This window comes from Pimephales promelas, chromosome 15 (genome assembly GCF_988280905.1).
Source record: "Pimephales promelas chromosome 15, fPimPro1.hap1.1, whole genome shotgun sequence".
Classification (NCBI taxonomy): domain Eukaryota; kingdom Metazoa; phylum Chordata; class Actinopteri; order Cypriniformes; family Leuciscidae; genus Pimephales; species Pimephales promelas.
In genome coordinates this window covers 29,927,013-29,948,958 of record NC_142783.1, presented here as the reverse complement: position 1 = coordinate 29,948,958, position 21,946 = coordinate 29,927,013, and the positions used below count along the sequence as shown (strand labels likewise).

Sequence of the window (21,946 nt, the reverse complement as noted above, 5' to 3'; positions counted from 1 at the left end):
AATCTTTGTTAATGTTAGTTAATACAAATACAGCTGTTCATTGTGCGTTCATGTTAGTTCACAGTCCATTAACTAATGTTAACTAATACAACCTTTGATTTTAATGACGTATTAGTAAATGTTGGAATTAGTATTAACTAAGATTAATAAATGCTGAAGAAGTATTGTTCACATATTGTACATGTTAACTAATGTAGTTAACTAATGTTAACTAATGAACCTTATTGTAAAGTGTTACCGTTTTATCTTAATGGTCATCAAAATGTAATAATAGCCTTCTTCTGTTAACCTGCAGCAAGTGCTCTTATGTTATCATTGTTTGTAAACCGTCGTTATACTCCTCTGAACTGCGCTGTTTACTGCACTGTAGACAGTATGTGTTGAAGTCTATGGCGAGATTATAGCAGGTAAATCATTTGCTCGGATGAGAGTTCGATGAGGTGTGTTATTTAGAGGTTTGATGAGCTGTGATAAATGTTTTATCTCTTGTTTTGTGTTCAGTGTTCAGTGTAGACTGCAGCACAGTAGAGTGTCCACCAGTGAAGCCTGTCCTGTGTCCAGCAGACAGCTATGAGACTCAGGTCAGACTGACAGCAGACGGCTGCTGCACCCTTCCTACCAGGTTAGACGTTACACACCTGTCTCACGCTCACAGTCGAGGCATGTCTCATACTCAATTCAGCTTTGGCCTTACGCCTGTCTCACATTTGCACTTTAGGTGTTTTTTTTTTTTTGTTATATGTCCCACTCACTATCCAGGTTAGACTGTTACATCTGTCTGGTGTTCGATATGTTGGTTAGTCTCACACTGACAATTCAAGTTAGAGGTTACATCTGTCTTATGCTCACAATCCAGAATCGATGTTACACCCGTCTCATGCATACAATCCAAGTTACACCTTTCTCATTACACCTGTCTCACATTCACAATCCCAGTTAGACCATTTCATCTGTCTCATGCTCACAATCCTGATTAGATGTTACACCTGTCTTACTCTCACAATCCCAGTTAGACTGCTTCACACACACAATCAGGCAGTGTGTTACACCTGTCTCACTCTCTCAGTCCCGGTTAGGCCGTAACACCCGTCTCATGTTCATGATCCTGATTAGCCGTTACACCTGTCTCATGCTTACAATCTAAGTTAGGCCGGATTCACATATAGCGCCTAAAAACGCGTAGAAAACGCTGGGCGCGCCGCATTCTCCATTTTCCAAAGCGCCAGGGCGGTTGCGCTTCAGTTGGTTCTTGTCACATGACCTATATTGTGTGCATATGGTGCACTTGCGATATTCTAAAAAGTTGAGATGTTTTTATCTCGACGCAGCGCGGACGCGCATGGAAAAAACGAGCGCGTCGCACCGCGACTGCATCGCTTCCATTATGAGCGCGCATACCGCGCGCCTACATTTGAAATAACGAACTTGAGCGCGCAAAAGACGCGATATGTGAACCGGTCCTTAGACTGTAACACCTACTCTCATGCCCATAATCCAGGTTAGACATTAAACCTGTCTCACATTCACAATCTTAGTTAGACCATTTCATCTGTCTCATGCTCACAATTAGGGTTGGGTATCGTTTGAATTTGAACGATTCTGATTCCAATTGCGATTCCTTGATTCGGTTCCGGTTCCTAACGATTCTCGATTCCGATTCTTTTAAGAGGCCAACGGCCTTTCTGAAGGAAAAAATCCATTCTGAAGGAAATACTCCTTCTGTAAAAATACTCCTTTTGTCACAAATTTTGCATTTTGCAGAGATTTCGTTATTTTTAGAAAAGTGAAGCCACACTTTGGATCTCCGACGTAAGGTACTCATGTTCGACTCGCGTGGTTATGCCAACACTTCCGGTAGACGCTTCTTCGTTGGTGTTGTTCAGCGGTTTCTTCCGCTCGGCGGACTGTGAATATCGAAACTAGGAATCGAAATTTTTACTTTTGAACGATTCCAGGAAAAACGACAAGTTAGTCCCGTTTCCAATCGAAACTCGATTCTCGATACCCAACCCTACTCACAATCCTGATTAGATGTTACACCTGTCTTACTCTCACAATCCAAGTTAGACTGTTTAATCTGTTCCACACCCACAATACAGGTTATACGTCAAACCTGTCTCACTCCCACAGTCCCAGTTAGCCTATTACACCCGTCTCATGCTTACAATCCAAGTTAGACTGTAACACCAAGAATACTTTACACATTACACCTGTCTCACATTCACAATCGCATTTAGACCATTTCATCTGTCTCATGCTCACAATCCTGATTAGAAGTTACACCTGTCTCCCTCTCACAAACCCAGTTAGACTTACACCTGTCTCACTCACACAATCCAAGTTAAGGTGTTAGATTTGTGTCATGCTCACAATCCTGATTAGATGTTACAATCCTCAGATTACAGGTAAAATGTTCCATGTTTATAATCCAGGTTACACCGTTAGACCTGATCTGCACAGTCCCATCTGTCACAATCCAGGTTAGACTGGTAAACATGTCAGACTAATTTAGGTAAGATGTTGCGATGTACCTGTCTCATGCTTATAATCCAGATTAGACCAAAACAATTACAAAAAAACTAAAACATGTTCCCTATAAGTGTTAAAATTGGATTATTTCAGCACTGAAAGTTAATAACATCGGAGTGTCAGGAGAGACTGTTTTGTTGTTATGTATTAGGCATGACTCTCTCTCTCTCTCTCTCTCTCTCTCTCTCTCTCTCTCTCTCTCTCTCTCTCTGTTCTACTCAGATGTGAGTGTTTGCCTGGCCTCTGCACCTTCCCACAGTGCTCAGCAGGGACTTCACCTCAGGTTGTGTCCCGCGGTGACGGAACACCTGGGAGGTGTTGCGATGTGTTTGAGTGTGTCAATGGTAGGTTCTGTTTTCTGTGTCTTAATTAGTGTTTTGTGTTGGTGCACTGGGAAGGTCGTCTAGTCGGTGGGCAGAACCCTGTCGCTGCTGCCATAGTGACCAACCTCAGCTGAATATTACCCACAAAATGCACACAACTACAGGAAATACACACTTTTACTGAATGTGTTGCTCTTCTTTCAAAATCAATTTGCAGTTTTTAATTTTAATTGGAGGGATTTTTAATTAATTTTATATGTAATGGCTTTAACAAACTCGAGATAGGCATAGCTTATTATTTTTTTCACAAATTATTGTGTGTGTGTGTGTGTGTGTGCAAGGCACAAGTGAATGTCATCTAAGCATTGTTGTTTGAGCAAAATTAACAGCTACACTCTGATAATTTCAGAATTTATCATTAGCTATAATTATTATTATCAAAATTGTATATTGTAGATCAAGTCAACATTCATTTTGATTTTGTGAGTTTTATATATATATATATATATATATATATATATATATATATATATATATATATGAGTGAGGATGTATTTTTCCTCCTTTTTGAATTTGAAGTTAGGTAGCATTTTCTTTCTTCATTTTTACAAATAGAGGGAATACACTCTTACACATGAAAATTAAGAAGCACAGTCTGGTAAATATGATTATCTCTACCCTTTACTACCGCATTGACAACATTGTTACACTGCAAGTTTATAACTTCACGTCTACTTTATATCTTGCATGGAATTGCTGGTGCTAGAAAAAGAGGCTTAGACTGGCATTATAATTTAAGTAGATGTTTGTACATGTGAGATGTGTGGAAGGAAAATGAGAGAGACACATGGGTGGATGGAATAGCATTATGGGCCATATTTTAGCAATTTAGGCACATGGTCTAAAGTGAGTGCACTTAGGTTGTGTCCGAATCCACTTTTGTTAGTTTAACGACGGGAAAATGGTCGGCCTGCTCGGAGCATGGTCTAAAAGGGTTGTCTCTATTCTGTTAATAAGTAATGGGTGTGTTTTGGGTGTAGTGTGCAAAACAACTATCACTAACTATATTTTCCATTCCCTTTAAAAGCCAGTTGTGCTCGCGCCATGTTGGATTCGCTTCATGTCGGAATTTGCAGACTGAACGCGTCTCCAGAGAGCAAACGGATCCGCTTGTGCGCAAGGTTAAATCTATGGGACAAGCTATTTCAGTGTCCTCAAAATAGCAACGTGCGGTCGTCGCATTATTTTTTCTAATTTTAACGCTCATATCAACATGAAAAAGTGGATCGGCTTGCTTTGTGCAAATGTTTTTTATTGAAAACAACGTTGACAAAACTGTGTTCAATTTCAGACTAAAACATTCTCACTTGGAGCAAATAATCTCTCACACAATGTATCAATAAAAGGGTGAAAGAAATACTGAGGGGTGGAGAATTCGCATCAGCTGTGTGTGTGTGTGTGTGTGTGCTTGGCCATCAATGATAGCTCAGTTCACAATGTCAAAAAAAAATCATTTGGTAAGTTTTTAAAAGTACACATTCTATTCAGAATCTTATTGGCATCCATTTTGGCGTCATCCATTCAAAACGTAACGTCAACCTACTATTTGGCCGGCTCGCAACAGGTGTGTTTCCGGTCTAGCTAGATCCGGTGTTTTCAGACAGGATGCGGAATGTGCGGCACTCTGCCAGTTTTCAAAACTTTTTGGATGCCAAAAAGTTTCCATTGGGCGCGCTGGACCTGGTAATCGTCACAGCGGCAAAAGTTGTTTTGAAATTTGACCGCGGTGTGCGGTTTAGCCATTGAAATTAATGGGTTTCATAGCGCAGTCCTGTTGCAAAAGCATGTAAAAAAAAAAACTACAAAGTTTGCTAGGCCAAAAAGACCATTAATCTCGCGATAAAAAATGAATTGCGTTAACGGCGTTAACAACGTGTTTAACTGACAGCTCTAATATTTATATATTACAGACATCAAAGTACACATTCCCATTCATAAGTGACATCTGCGATTCCCCACTTCTGGAAAGCACTGGCTACCACTTGTGCACAGACGCACACAAACATAAGCAAACACTACACAGCTCACTGACTAATAAAACCTGCGCTGAGAGTTGGGACCGAAAGAGAGAGCTTAACCCCACAGTCGCTGTGGGCAGGTGGTGGAGAACTCTCGCAGATGAAGAGACTGCCGGGGACAGGTGGACGGAAGCCACAGGAAATCAGCAACAAATCAAAGCTGGAAACATCAGCGTGCACCAGCCGTATGTCGAACATTGGGACTTTTCCATATTTGCGGATAGACAACCGCCAATAGGGAAGACAACAGAATCAAGCCTCCATCCAAACACAAAAGCTCAAGAGTGGCTCTTTGAATAAAGGGATCCATGAAAACAATCCCACTTTCCCTCTAGTTGTTTATTTCCTTCCTGCTTCACCCTATAACCAGGCCTGGGGCACACAATACATGAAAGATGAAGCAACAAACAGAAAAGAGAGTGCAACCCAAGGACTTGCTTTTCCATATTTGTCATTTGGGGAGTCACCTTCATTCCATGCATGGATGTACATAAACAAGCGTGCACAAATAGCGGTGTGGTGTGTGAGGTGCTAGGTTGTGTGTCGTCTTCATAGCGGGAGGTGAAATTAGCCTTAGGCTGATTTGAGAACAAAGCGCCGAGGCCGGAGAGCGGCGCGGGGAGCATCAAAGCTCTGAACAGAAATACAGGCTAATTGAACATCTGGCCACCGGTGGCTGTGTACACTGTACAGGCGGATCTAATATTCCACAGATGAGAGGGGGGGGGGTGGGGGAGAATGCGAAGGAGCGACAGAAAGAGAAAATGAACTCATCCCCTTGGACGGACAGAAACTAATTAATATTCAAAAGATATCCCTCGCACGTCATTAGATGAGTGACCTTCTCAAGACTGTCATGACTTGAACAAATTGACACAACAGAGGAATACACTGCGGATGGATGAGAGAAAACAACAAGTGGTCACGTCAGCCCATGCTGAAATTCCTCCCGTTTCATCTGTGGAACACGAAAGGCTAGAATTTCTTTTTATAATATATCAGTCGCTTTTTCACAATGGCAGTGACAATTACAAAAATAAAGACTTGTGACTTATTTCAAATCAGAACGAACACCAGCAACCACTCGGTTTCGAAAATGAACGTTAAGGGTTGTTTTAAGGACATGTTTGTGCATGCCCATAGACACCCAGTCTAAAGCTGTCACAGGCGATTCTAAAATAGCCAAAAAATCGAGACAATTTCTAAGTCCACCACTCTATTTCATTAAAAATAGACTCAAGGTGTTAAATACCGGAAATATCCTTTAAATATGTCATATATACATATAAACAAAATATATTTGAAATAATATTTCTTTAATGAAATCTCTTTATCATGGAATGTACGTAATATTGAGGCCAGAACTTATAGAGATGCCTGGAAGTATTTAAAAATATATACAATTAATAAGTAAAGCAATTTAAAGCCACAATTTTCAACCCTTGATGGGCCTAAAGTGTAAATTGCCAAACTACTTTTAAGTTTTTGTTTTACCCTTACAATTATTCCTAAAACCATCTTGACCACCTTAAAGGTGGTGTTTTTCAAAAACACTTTTTGTTATACTGGTGAAAACTCTCTTCACATCCTGATCCGTCAATAGTAGATATGGCCTAAATATATATATATATATATATATATATATATATATAAATTACATATATCTTCTGTGGAAGGCTCTCTGGACCGAAAAAAAATTGATCCAATCATTGCCTTCGGGCCAAATACAATGATTGGAAGAATTTTTTGGGGTCCTAAGACTTCCACAGAAGGATGTACTACCTGCCTGTCAACCTATGTACAGTATTTGCATACCTCCTCGCACCCTGCTCGCGCAGACATCACGTCATCACCGTATTCCATGAGCCTATGCCAAGGGTTGTTGACAGAGTGCCAAAAACAAACAGCAGACACCTTTTACAGTTCCTCCTGAACCAAAACAATGAGCTTATGCTGTGTTCACGTCATAACTGCTATAATTAAGAGATAGCAACCCGTGACATTCTACTTAGTGGTTCACATCCACACACTTGTATATTCACGCATGTCTATGGCACTGCTATTAATGCCGAAATTAATCTACAGAAATCAGTGCTCTTACTTGCATTATTAATGTAATGTTATATCCTTTGAGACGTGAGGTACTTTAATGCCGTCTCTCGTGACTCTTCTCAAGCTGTGCGTGTTCCTGTGTTTTGGAGACGCTCTGAAGGGAGGGTGGGATCACATGCTTTCAAAGCTAGCTTGTTATTGCTCTCCACAATTGTCTACTTTAATCTGTTTTTTTTTTTTCAGCAGTGTAGTGTAAATACAGGAAATGTTATCTACATGAAGTAGTTTTGAAGATTACAATGAATCACCCATGGCATTTCTGAAACAAATTCACAGCTTGATGATTCTAGTACGTCAGACAGACAGAAAGCCATCTTTCTCTGCCAGTCAGTCTCTCGCTCACTCTCCAAAGTGCCCACACACACTTCCAAAGGCAAGTGTTTGGGATGGCAAGGGAGTGAGCATTCTCAGACAGTGTTTGTGCACCACATTTCTCTCTCAGACAGTGATGTCACCCTTTTGGAGAAGTAGATTAGAAGAAGATCTGATCAGTGTGTGTATGTGTGCATCTTATCTAGAATGTTCCCACCCTAATCGCAACTCCTTTCTGAAGGTTTTAAAGCGTGAAGTAATTTTGACCACACCAAGGAATTTCAGGGATAAGATAGTTTAGTTTGTAGTTGTTGTTGTTGTTGTTGTGCTATTCCATGACTTGCACATTTATATTGGGGTGTTTGGCACTGATTGTTTACTCATTGAATTCACAGCTTTTTTCACTTGTCGCATTGATTTTCAAAAGCAACAAACCCCACTGTTTTCTCCATAAAATTAGAGAGTGAGTCGATCAACAAGCGAGTTTGCGAACACGTTGTTTGTCCGCAGCAGGAGCCACTCTGCCACATTTGCGCATGGTAGCATTAGTGATATTTTTAGTCCCATAATTAGCCATGTGCATCTTCACAGATGAACTAGCGCACCTGTCAGTCCCCATTCCTACAGCCTCACTGCTACGAGCCCCATCATTACTCTAATATTTACCCAGGGAGCGGTTGTCATGGAGAAGGGCACTAGCTGTTCAACCTAGGGATAGAAGGCCCATGTAATAAAGGGCAGTCCTCTTCTTGTCAATGAGAAAGTGTTCTGGAGAAGCTTGATTGTGCTGTCGATGCTTAAGCGGTTAACATTGGGATTAGCTCTGTACACACAGCATGTTGTTCTGCCTCAAATTGACGTATGGAGGAACAATGCACACTCTTTCATAGGACAAGCAAGGATTAGAACACATGTCAATCTGAAGTAAAATGCTTAAACAGCTGCTCATTCTTTCAGGAGATTATAATAGGCTCAGCCAGTATGTGACATAACATTCTGTTAGTGTAAACATACTGTAACATTGATAAGGATAGAAGAAGACGGACGTCTCATTTTTTCTCTTTTCAGAGAAAGCGTCGTCGGAAGAGGAAAGTGATTTTAAGGTAGGGGTGGAATAGGAGTCACCGAGGGGCCATTCACATAACGTGTGCGCTATGAAGCCTGTGATGATTGACAGGCCCCGTAGGCACTATTCTCTCCCTTTTATACTCGGCTCTTATTTATGTCTGCTCCGACACACCGGCCACTATCTTTCACAGTTAAGAAATCTGAAAACATGCACACAAAAATGCCGTCTTTTTTCGTTTTGTTTTGTTTCTTGACAACTTAGCCTTGATTTGCAGGTGTTGTAGTGATTTGCATGTCCAGAGCAGTGGCAGCACAGGAGGCAACTGTGAAGCGGCGCGTTATCACATTATTTAGTCTGCCTCTCAGCAGCTGCAGCCAAAACAAGCCAGCCTGTAGCATGAGGGAGGGCTGAAAAACACCGGGAGGCAGCTCCTGTTGGACTGTAGGACAGGAAGAAAAAAAATACTGGATTGAGTCCTTCTAGAGAGGCGTTCTCCTGCCTAACACAGAAAAAAGAAAACATCTCAAGCATCTGAGAGGATGATAACTGCAATCTCCTCAGCCTTCACATTCTATTTCTTCTTCATGGTTCAGATAGTTTTCTTCCATTTTCTTTGTGTGAGACTTGCCTTGCATCCGAATATGCCTACTTCCCTAGCAGATTTTTAAAAAAAGTAGTGCTGGGCAGCGATTAATCGCATCCAAAATAAAAGCATGTGATTACATAATATATGTGTGTGTGCTGTGTATAATTATTTTGTATAAATAAATATACACATATGCATCTATATTAAGAAAAATGTGTATGCATGTGTGTATAATATACATATATGCATGCTAGAATCTCAGAAAAACAAAACAAAATACAGTATATATATAAAAAATATAGCAATACTGCAATCTCAAACATGGAGAGGCTTCTTCGGGATTTCAACTAACATATTCTGCAAAAAAAAAAATATAACTCACCAATTTTGAACAAAAAAACGCTGCTTTCTCATTTTGCTCGAAAGTTGTGCTGCCGACTTGTGTCCCTACTTTCCGTGATGGGTCACATATATATATATATATATATATATATATATATATATATAAATGATGGGTTGTTTAAACCCAAAGTTGGGTCAAATGTGGACAAACCCAACTATTGGGTTAAAAATTTTAATAGAAGACTTAACCCAACAGTTGGGTTTGTCCATATTTGACGCAACTTTGGGTTTAAACAACCCAGCATTTTTTAGAGTGTACACAATATAAATTATGTATAAATATGTACAGTATATACATGCAAATATTTCTTAAATATATACATGCATATGTGTGCATTTATATATACAAAATAATAAAAATACACAATACACACACATCTTATGTAAACATAAACTTTTATTTTGGATGTGATTAATTGCGATTAATTGTTGCCCAGCACAAAAAAAGCTGTATGTGAAACAAGTACTATGTCTGAATTTGTAGTATTCATTACAGTAGGGAAAAAGAAGCGCAATAGTTGCACTATTTTGAAAACAGCTGAATTACTTTTAATACTGTCGTTGTTTTTAGTTAGCTACTCTGCACAAGTACTGTACTCTAAACAGGTCCCATACTCTCTAAACAACGCAAATCTCCTGTATCATTTACGGAAACTTAGCTCCAGTGGATCATTTAGAAATTGTCAATGGTTGTGACGCCAGAATCATTAGCATAGTTACATGCTAACACTTATATTCAGTATTCAGCAGTTTGGCCTCTGAATGAATAAGATCTCATTTCACATGCAAAAGGTCAGTCATTATAACAGAGATCATTTGCATATAAAATCTTTTAAATCTTGTTTAAAAGTGCGGCTGTTTTGTTAGCTTTCACCATTTAACCTCACACCCTTTACCCAAAATCCTCCACAGACATGTCCTACCAAATGATTTCCACATGTCAAAAATCCCAAAACACAAAATAGATCACGGACAGATTGTGTTTCTGATTGGCCAGATTTCTGGCCAAAAAGCTTGGTCCGCCCTCTTGACTCTTGTTTTGATGATTGCAGAGCGAAAGGCAGTCACAGAGACAGGCACAATTGCTCAAGACACCCGTTTCAATATCAATCATGTATTAGGAACAATTTATGTGTAGACTTCAAAGCACATTTAATTCTAAAGGTCAGAAAGAAGGAAATATAAAACGAAATTATGGCTGTTTTGGTGCACAAAACCTTATCTACCAATATAAGTGGACTTCAGGGGGAAATATAAAATGCTGATAAAGTATAAACTATGGCTTCTTTGAAGACCTGACGAGACTCAGTGTGTGGCGCCGAGCTTGGCGTTGAAAGACCGGCTGTGATTCTTCTGCTACGTTACATTTAGTGCACACCGGCCCGTGTTTAACCATGACCTCAAGCGGGAGGAATCTGCACGGGTACAAGTTTGCGACTGGAGGTGGGAGATTATGTAAATCCTCAACGTTAAGGTTAACAGCTTTTGATCGGTAATAGACGTTCTTATTTTAGGTTGCACTTCGAAGCTCTGTTTGGGAACCACGAGACTGAGCTGTGGAGGTGTTTTAATCTCCAGATGAAGAATTTCATTAGGCCTTACTGCCTCTTCACAATCCTGTCAAACTCTTAGAGTTCAATTTAAATGGGTTCTTTTCCCTCCTGCTTCAGATGGCCTTTGTTTAATAAGACTGTGTGGGTGTGTGTGTGTATGAGAGAGAGATTCTATATCTCTTTTCAGAAAGCCATATGAGAACACAGGTAGTGGCCATTCTTTATTTGTATCCATACAGATGTGTGAAGGGTTGGGCAGTCATATAGATTACATAGTTGACTTCTGTCACTTACCTCATTCCGTCCAGACACTGCTAGTGCCGTCATGCACTCTACCAATTCAGATGGGGCCAGTTAACAGCTGTTGGCCTCAAGACCTCGGAGGGAAAGGGACCTGTTGAATCAGTCTTGAGGCAGAGAAAACTAGGCTTTGGCGTCTTAGGGTAGTGTTTCCATGGTTACCAATCTCCTCCGATAATTTAAACCGAGGTGTGGCGTTTCAGGCAAGAGCAAGAATCTCCTCTCTAGAAGATTTTGAAGATTTTGTATTACATCAGATGATGCTTATATACAGTGTTTTACATGATTAGAATATGAGCCAGAATGAATTCATAGGCTTTATTTGCATGTTTTGCATTGCTTTCTGGTGGAACGTCTCAGGAATTCTGTAAAACAGAAAGAAAGTAAACATGGTAAATTCATACTGTATGCTGCAAGCATTTGGGTCAATGGCAAATACTAGCGTTTGTGATAAAGGAAAAATCCTCTAAAAATGTAGTTTAGAACACAATGCAAAGTCTTACATATCTACTGCTTGTATTCATGCTAGTTTCATGTGGTTTTGAAAAACTATACCAGTTTCAAGGAAAGTGTTATGTTAACAAAAAATCCCATGTTGGGTAAAAAATAACATTTTCCTTGCACCTTATGAATAAATTAGTTAATAAATGATCCTCTTTCATGAGGGTCTGTTATCATTTCGTTTTTTCGTTTTTTTTCTCCTGGATATTTGTGCAGGTTGGTTGTACCACATGACTTGGCAGAAAATAAATCAAATATTTATCTTGTATCCACAAGTTTCCTACGCCCCATGAGGCCTTGCGTCAAAAGTGGGCGCGACTTCCGGTTGGAAGTAAACAAAGCGTGATTTAACATGCTTGACACTCGTTCATTCAACAGTTGACAGTCATTCAAGTTATAGCGATCCAAACTAGCTAACGATGTGGGAACATAACCTCAACGAAATTCAAAAGGGTGAAATAACAGTACCTTTACCCTCCGCAGTAGTTGATTGGGAGTATTATAATAACATTATTAATAATCAATACTCATCAAGGCATGGTGACAGACAGTTGTGCGAGCTGACAAACAATTAAAATAAAAAATACACACTTAGTCATTGTGCTTTGGAGTTTATTCAAAATTATAAATGAATGTGCTACTTGAATACATTAACTGGCACATTTGGTATTCTGTCAACACAGGCTTTGATCCTGAGTTTAGCTGTAACATCAGTAGCGAACAGCCAATCACATGCTGATAGAGTTTATAGAATATTAAGAATTTAAACAAATGTACACAGGAAGATTCGTCGTCTTTTGGGAGGTGATGGAAACTACAGTCGTTGGCAGGATCAGAGACGCTGGCAGGAGCACTCTGATTTCGTTTTCAGCTTATGTTCAAAACAATCACGTTTAAGCCACTGAACTAGTTTAATCCGGTTATACGTACAACCGCGAACAGCGCATGTTGTCCATGAACTCCGTAACACCATCTCTCATAAAGATTTGCGTCTTTAAATAGTAAAATAATTCTCCGAAAAACAGCTAGCCTCTTCGCTAACTAACACACAAAATACCATTGGAATGCTACTTCCGCCGCGTCACCGGAAGTTTCACCCACTTTATTTTTTACAGGAGCGCCCCTCGGAAACTTGTGGATATCTTATTTTTATACTGCTTCAGCAATTGAGAACATGTACATCATAGAAGAGTATACAAGTCTTTGGGAATGCAAATAGGCTAGTGTAAAATGTGCTAAGAATAAAAGAAACCAAGTCAAATCAAGTTGGGTTTTTTTCTTAGTTCCCATCACTTAATACAAAGCAGTCTGCAGAGAGAAAAGGAGTGAAACATTAACACACCTTTCACATATGGCCAAAATACTGTTACTTTCACCAAAGACGACTGCAATGGTATAGTCAATTTTAAAGGTGTTTTGTTTTTGGGTTTTTTTTCTGTAAAATGTCATTTAATCTGTTGCAGTCAGCGATCAAAATTGCCAGAGTGGTATTGGTCTCCTGTAACATTCATCTTTGTGTTTCTAAAGGTGTTGACAAAGACTTGAGATGAACTGGTACAAATCCTCCAAAAGTCTCCAAATGGTACTTAACTTTTTGTCAAGTCAAGTCACCTTTAATTATATAGCGCTTTTTACAATACATATTGTATCAAAGCAGCTTCAAAGTGATAACGTGAAAAGAATACAACACAGATCAATAATGTTGTTGAATATTAAATGTCTCCAACTGAGCAAGCCAAAAGCCAAGGCAACAGTGGCAAGGAACCAAAACTCCAGTAGGTGACTGAATGGAGAAAAAAACTTGGGAGAAACCCAGGCTCAGTCGGGGGCCAGTTCTCTACTGGCCAACGAAAGAACAGTGTGATTCGGGTCGCATTACAAAACAAATTGGATCGAAACATTAAGAGTATTAGTCCATTTACATCTATTTGGAAGTGCCAGTTTGGAGACAAGTTGTTGAGGATCAGTGTCGATGGCTGTCGTGTCGATGAGGCCGGCACTTAAGGATGAGTCGGGATGGGTCCAGGCACAGGTCCATCATAGAGGGTCCCTCGGGATAAACACAGAAACTAATATTAGCGTAGACACCATCCTTCTTATGATGTACCAAGTACACCAGGATTTATGGGACTTGTTCCTGGTTCTGGCTGATCTAAACTATGCAGCCTAATTTTGAATTAAGGAAGTCCATAGTGTTTTTTAAGAAGTCTTTTGTGTCAGTAATCCAGCATTTCGTGGGCTAATACACCTCCTGTGTCCTTCTGCTTTCTTGGAACATCTCTCCAACAAACAGTTTAGCTGTTCAGCAGTGAAGAACATATGTAAATGAGGGACACTCCGTGCTAGAACAACCCTGACCATCTCCAAAAGTTCTTTCAGAAAGTTTACCCTAGACTTTGAATCAGCATTTTCTTCCCTGACAGAGCCTTTAGAGGATTACAGATTACAAATTCCAAATATTAAACAGAATTCATTCAAGTTCGTCCTCCCTAAACGATGCCCAATCCCTAATGCCAGAGGATTCCGGATTAAGTCAAAGACTTTTCCATAAAACTATGAAGGAATTTGCTGCAGTTGTATAATCCTTTGTGATGGGTGAAGTCCCAAATCAAGGCAGCCAGTGGGCTGAGAAATGGAGCCACCAGCTCAAGCCTGACAAACTTTGCATATTTGTTCAACAACCAGCTTGTCCTACTGTGGTGAGAGAGGGATAAGCCCTAGAGCAGACACCAGCTCTCCATGAGCCTCAGCCAGCTGTTTACACACCAGCACTTATGCCTTGTCCTTCAAAAACGGAAATGCGGCAGGAAAGCCATCAGATTCTCCCTTTTACCATTTTTTTTCTCTCTTCGGTGAGGTCATAACAGCCAGCAAAACAAATGGGGGCGAGCACGCTATCTGTACCTTCAAATCTTCCTTTACATCCAGACGGCTTGGTTCGGATTTTATCTTGAAAGCTAATGAGATGCAGCAGGGCTTGAAAGCAGCGGTTTTACATAAACACTGACATTCAATGAGACAAAAACAGAGAAACAGGACATACTTTGCACTTACCATGTCCTAGTCACCTCTAAAAAACACTGAATCGAACTGCAATGTGGCTACTTGTGTCATTTTTTAAGTATTAGATCCACTGGGCGAGGCGATTCCACTGAACATCTGGGAAGGTCAAGATGCTGACGTAACTATTACTCACGCCTCCACTAATTATTTACCTCAGTCACAGCATCACATGGCTTTGGCCTCACCATTGTGCCAGTGGGATGAAGCACATTAGAAGCATTTGGTCATTAGTCATTAAGATAAATGCTACATTTTTATTGCAGTTTGGAGCAAAAAGCACACGATGCTAGTATGTTCCAGATTGAACTTTACACAAAATAAATGAGTTCAAAATAAATGTACTGTATGAGTGGGAGCGTGTTCATATACCCTTGCAATCACAATGCTAAGCTAAGTATATATAAACAGCAGTTTCACTCTTTCCACTCCATATTTATTTCCATAATTAGGTCCATAGGGGTGATTTAGAGCTCGAGTTGAGTCTCAAGCGTGAGCCCCTTCGTTACAGAGATCAAACCAATCCTGTTTACCTTTATTGCTTGCATAGATTTAATGTGAACTTCAGCAATCAGATTTTGTTTATGTTACTGTTTGTAAATAATAGTTAATTAGGTAGGGAATATGTATAGGATAAGGGGAATTGGATTGGGAATTGACAGGATAGGATGGTTAATTTAGTTGGGAATAGAAAGAATAGTGTTGGTGGGATATGGGGGGATTTGTAGCATATGGGTAGAAGGGTTTAGTGCAGAGAACTGGTTAGGGAAGTGATGGTAAAGGGAAGGGATCACTGTTGGGGGAACTACCTTGAAACTGTAGCTTTCAGATCTACAAGCTACTTATTGAAAGTAGTTAATGGGGTAGTTCACCCAAAGATCGTATCATTCTTTTAATTCTGTCATTATTTACCCACCATCATCTTGTCCCAATTCTGTTTTGTTTTTTCTTTCTTTACAGAATTGTAATTTTGAGGTGAAATATCCATTTAATCTACTTCTACCCTTAAATAAGTACACTACAAAGTAGCTAACTTTACCAAAGCTATTTAATAAAGCAATATCTTTTTGAAAATATTTAATTCTGCAAGTATTTATTTGGCACAAATTAATGAGTACCCTAGGATTGAAGTTGAACAAATAAATGTCCTCTTAATTTGAAAGTAGAAGAATTGATGATTCATATTTGTTTTAACGATTCACTTTTTGCATGGTTTTGAAAGAATCACTGAGTCATTTTTGAACCAATTCACCATTTGCATGCAATTGTTGAACCGTTTTTTGAACCAGTTAACGGTTCAAAGGGAATAATTTTTTGAACCAATTCACCACTCAAAATGACTCAAAAGAATTGGTTAATACATTTTTTTTACCAATTAACTGATTGAAAAGAATCTCTTTTTTATCTATTCACCGCACAGAAGGACTGAAAACAAATGGCACATCAATATTTTAAACGATTCATCATTTGCAAGGACATTAACTTTTACATAAACTGTTTAAAAAAAGATTGACATCTTGGCAGACTTATTCACGGAAATGTATTGAACTTCCAAACATATGAGTGAGAAATTTTAGGCAAATAAGTTTGAATAGTCCTTGTATTATTATTACTTTTAGTTAGTTGCTCCCCAACACATGTAGGAAATATGGATGTACTGCTGTTGCTGTTCATTGTAACTTGTATCTTGTGTTTCACAGTAAAAGCTAATGATCTCTCGATACTATTCCTCAGCTAATTGCCCAGACAGCACACAATCTAGTGCCTTCTGTTTCTGAAAAGTGTGTGATGCACATTTAAACCTGTAACATCCACTACTTCAGCTCTGAATCCTTCGACTTATCCTTCTGGCATACTGTATCATTATGACCATACAACACAGCCACACCTGTTAACACAAGACACTTGACATATATTTCACCCATAGAGATAGACTTTAAAAGACATCTGTACTCCAACTATACAAGTTCTTTTAGCATTCGATTCCTGTCCTTCTCTCTATTGGCAGGGGCTTATTTCTTATATTACTTTGAAAAAGTTTTTTTTTTCTTTTACTCATTGATTTTTAAGCAGTTCCTTCCAATTAGTTGCCGTTCTCAGCAGTGATAGCAGTTACCCAGAGGAGAGCGATAGACCCAGGCAGACAGGGAAAAAAAAAATCTTTGATTAGAAAACTGAGCAAATTCGCACAGACCTCTGTAAAGCCTGTCTAGTGTGACATCACAGGGTTGCCACACCAGATTAATTAATTGAGCCTCTACTAATTGACAAAATTATTCACTGGAATGAAAAACCCTGTGCATCACATTTGGCTGATCTTTCAACAGTTAACCATGCAGAGATCAGTTCCCACTTGGCTTGGGGTGCTTTTTGTTGGCTCCATGGTTTCTAATAATTTCTCTCAATGGATTGCTTTGATATTCTGTCACTATTTCGCTTGAAAGTTTTTTCATGGAATGTTCCAAGGCCTCTTGTTTGTCATAGGCCGAGGGATCCTTCAGACATCTCAGGCCCGTCAACTATGCTGTTATCAGATGTCTTCAAGGACGTGTTTGGCGTGATTAAGGATAAGCACAATGAGAGGAAGTGGCACATATTTCCTGAATAAAACATTTTTTTGGTGTTATAACCTTCAAATAACTGTCACTATTTGAAAAAAACAAAAACACCAAGTTTAATTGTTCAATTATTAAAAAAGTACTTACTAAATAATACTTTTCAGTATTGCTCAAAACAAGATGTTTATCTTTTAAAGACTATTCAGAAGAAAGACCTTTTAAAAAATGTGCTTCTTAATCGACCTTGTTTGAAGGCCATATATATTAGCAGCCATTTAACAGTAAATGAAAGAGAAAATAAAACACTGTGGGTAATTTATTTATAAATCAAGCTCGCATGGGATGTTTAGCAAAAGTAATGTCATTTCCAGTATTTCTATGATGCAATTTAATTATTATTAAAGCTCAACAAGCAAAGTATCAGATTATGACCAAAGGTGTTTAATTATTTATTACAAGTGTTGGGGAAAGTTATTTTTAATTGGCTCTATCACGCTCTCTCCTCTCCACCGATAGCTGGAGTGTGGTGAGGGCGCTGGAGCCGTTGTACTGTGGCTGCCGTACCATAATCCAAGTGGATGCTGCACACTTGTGGTGTTTGTGGAGAGATTCCCTGATATGATTGTGAATCCATTTAGGTGTACAGTAGTACATAGTAAAGCACTATATAAATGCCTCATTATTATAAAAGTAATGCATTAAAATATTGTATTACTCCTTAATAAAGTAACTAATTGTGTTACTACTTTTTATAGAAAGTAATCCATTGTTACTTTTTCTCTGCTTTTTTTATTTAATTTTTTTTATAACAAAACAAAGGTTATATTCTTGGCCAATGTAAAGCCCTTTTCACACCAAAAGTTAAATGAATAAGCCTTAGACTGAAGGAAATGCAAATTCATGGCTGTACAGTTGAGGGCGCAGCTCAGACAAACCATTCTGGATCGCAGGAGAAGAAAGTTCAACATTTACTTTAGTAATAAAAACATGGAAAAAAGTGAAACACAAATGTGATGTGGTAAAGTCTCATTAGTTTTTTTCTCATTAGTATGGTTGAATTGGATCATTAAAGGTCAGCAGCGAAGACATCGCTTGATAAAGTGAGATTGAAGTTGAGTGAATTGAATTGAATTGAATTACTTGTAATGTGTTACTCCACCACAGTTTATTATTTGTTTTGAGTTTTGTGTTTGCATTTTTATTCTAGATCTATTATTTAGTTTTCTTTCTTGTTAAAGGAACTGAATGTGTTTGTAACAATGTTCAGAGTTCAGGAAAGAAGGAGGTGGGAACCGGCCCACAATCAACATAACTTTAATTCACAAAATAAACAGTAAAATATACCCCCGGAAAACTAAAGCAACCCCTCATGGACAACTGCCACATAAACTAAAACAAAACAACAACATAAAGCCAGGCCTGGTCCTCTATCGTCCTTTACTGTCGTCGCTCGTCCTTTTGTACTTCCGTTCCCACAGCTCTCGGCCCCGCCCTGCTTGCCACTGTGTTTACTGGTGTTAACCATGAGATATAAGTCACAATTTAATAATTATACTTTTATATTTAAAAAAAATATATTTTTCTTGAATACGGCATAAACATAAGTCCTCAAAGTGTGAGTTTATGTGCAAAGAGACTTCATTTTGGCGCAAAAAAGGACCGTTCCCGTGTACACAAGTGTAGGCATTGTAATGCATGAACTGAAAGGGGAATTTGGTGTCTAGAGGTTGCCATGGCTGCTAAAAGCTCTCTCGGTCACAAATGCACACCGTTTAGGTCCCTGCGTACCCCATAACTAACTATTCTTCTTGGCCCTGTCATCAAGACCCTGTTTGTTTTGTTGTTCTGTCAGTCATATATGCGACACCCTCTAATGCACTGTGTCCTGATTACTGTGTTTTGCAGAGACAAAGCCGGCCTGCACTTTCAACGGAGTGGAGTACCATGATGGGGACATGTTTAGGATGGACGCCTGCCGCTTCTGCCGCTGTCAGGGAGGGGTATCCGTGTGCTTTACGGCCCAGTGTGGCGTCCTCCACTGCGAGCGCTACTACGTCCCTGATGGAGAGTGTTGTCCGGTTTGTGAAGGTTAGATGACCCTTGCATTAGCTCAGGAAACCGCATGTACAAGAAAATATTCCTGTTCTCCGTACACTGTTTTATATGAGCATAAGCTGTCGTATATGTGCACCTTTCTCCAAATGATACAAGCAGTCTTTAGCATTTAGCACCTTGTGCCTTAGGGCCTCTTTTGCATTTGCTGTTGATGCTCTGCCTGTAATTGAGGTGATTTTTGTGAATTTTAATGAACTATGTCATCCAGGTCCAAAACTAGATTCTAAAGCAATTATGACGTGACTAGTTTTTTAACTTTAAAGAGGATATTGTGCATTTTTACATTACTTGATGGGGAAGATTCTGTCGATTGGACGTTAAATTTGCGGGAAACATTTGTTTTGTGCTTTGTATTCTCCCAATTCAATGAGCATCCAAGGCTAATTAGTTCAGGGAAACTGTTCATTGTTTTATTTTGTAGACAACCTGTAATAGGCTTCAAGGGAGTATGTAATTTCGATTGCAATGCTTCTCTTGTGGGTAGGTTCTGTTGTCCAATACATAATGGCTTGAAATTACCTTGCTACGTTTTCTGCTCATGCTATATTTATCAGATTGTGGTCATGTTGTAGTTTGCGAATGATTTTGCTGTTATGTAGTTAATTAAAGCAAAACTCCCCAGTCCCCTGTAGCTTTCCTCCTGAGTTTTACTGCAATGAATTAAACAAATGAAAACGGCCAACTAAAGTTAGACGGCTCACTGTAAATATGAATCCATGTACTGACTATAAAGGAAACAATTCATTGGAATCAACAACTTAACCTTTTTGACCTCAAGGGTCCCCATTGTCCACAAAAATTTTCACCTGACTTTGGCATAACTATAAAGTGACCATGGAGTTAAGATTTTATTAATTTACATTACTTTTCTGGTTTAGAAATCACACTTTTACAATTGTGCAAAAAAATAAATTATAGGCCCCCTTGGAAGTTTTCTGAGGCCCCCTAGTCTTAAGTTGCGGTTACATTAGCAAAATTGCACGGGTAAAAAACTTCCATTGTCAATAGTCTGTCAATATATGAAGCAGAGTTCACCCAATGTCACTTTCAAACCAGTTTCTATTGGTTGCAACACGGCCAACTTGAACTTAAGGCAAAATCTGCATTGGGAAATCATTTGCTCTTGAGCGAAATTCAATATTGCATGGATTTCTATTGAAATGACTCCACTCTATTATGAAAAATTCTGTAAAAGTGAACCCACCTTTAGAAATAATACTCTGGCTCATCCTTCATGTATGTTGCGTTTGTTTATTTTAACTCTGTTTTCAAGTGTAGAAACTCTGACCCTGCTGGAAAATCCATTAAGCTGATACCTGTTTTGGAACATGGTTGAACATAAAACACTGTAAAGCTCTGACAGTGTGAATAAACAAAATCACACAATCTCAGAGCCTGAATTTTCCATAATATCTGTGTGAAAGGGAGTTCTTGAAACAGCAACTAACCAGCCAAACTGAAGGTGGTCAGGAACCGTCTGCTATGTTCTGAAACAGCATAAACTGACCTTTCCAGCAGGGTTCACTGTAGAGGATGTCAGGATGTTCAATGTCTTTTTGCTCTCGTACCTTCTCCCGTATAGACCCCATCTACCCGTTGCTCAATTTAGCCGGCTGCTATGTGAATGGCCAGATCCTGGCTCACGGAGACCACTGGCGTGAGGACGACTGCACCTTCTGCCAGTGTGTGAGTGGAGACGCCCGCTGTGTGGCAGCTGCCTGTGGCCACAGCTGCCTCAATCCTGTCACCGTTCCCGGAGAGTGCTGCCCCGTATGTGAGGGTAAGTACACATGCACTTTATGGATGTGGGATGGAGTTGTGTTGTATTGTTCTTGGACCTGAAAGTACATGGACAGAAATGTTTCTAGTTATGTGTCATCATGAAATTTCAAAATCATTTATCACAATAGCCAGTGTAAACTCTTCTATAGTTAGCTATAGCCAGTGTAAACTATCTTCTATGGTCAGTTTCACTTTCAGGTTAAGGCAATGCTACAGTTTAGTCTAGCGTTAACACAATGCTTGCAAAACTCTCTTCTATGATGCTATAGTGGTTGCTATGGTATTGCTAGACAGTTGGCGAGATGTTCTGAGTGGCTTTAAGCGCCTTACTATGCAATGTATAGGTCGTTTTGGATGTTTGCTAGAGTGCTGTATTGTAGGTCCTCACTAGACTGTTCCTTACCTACCCAAATCAAGTGCTCTCTATGATATTCTGGCCCCTAGATATGTCTTGAGGGTAATACTTTATTTTGATGGTCCCTTTTAAACATTCGGTTGACTATAAGTAACTTTGCAACTACATGTCAACTAACTCTCATTAGAGTATTAGTAGAATATCTACTTAATATCTGCTAACTCTTTATTGGGATGCTCCCCCAACAGACGCTCTACTGACCATGGCGTTTTTCCACTACACAGTAGTGAACTCGACTCAGCTTGGCTCGC

General features: G+C 39.3%; 1 protein-coding gene across 1 annotated transcript in view; it reads left to right on the top strand.

Annotated features, from left to right (window-relative positions):
• crim1 (cysteine rich transmembrane BMP regulator 1 (chordin-like)) overlaps nucleotides 1–21,946 on the top strand; it is a 130,644-nt gene that overhangs the window by 70,896 nt on the left and 37,802 nt on the right. Inside the window, exons 4-7 of the mRNA XM_039667154.2 lie at nucleotides 502–622; nucleotides 2,752–2,873; nucleotides 19,289–19,471; nucleotides 21,081–21,278. Of these exons, the coding sequence (XP_039523088.2) occupies nucleotides 502–622; nucleotides 2,752–2,873; nucleotides 19,289–19,471; nucleotides 21,081–21,278 (624 nt within the window). The remainder of the gene's footprint in view (nucleotides 1–501; nucleotides 623–2,751; nucleotides 2,874–19,288; nucleotides 19,472–21,080; nucleotides 21,279–21,946) is intronic.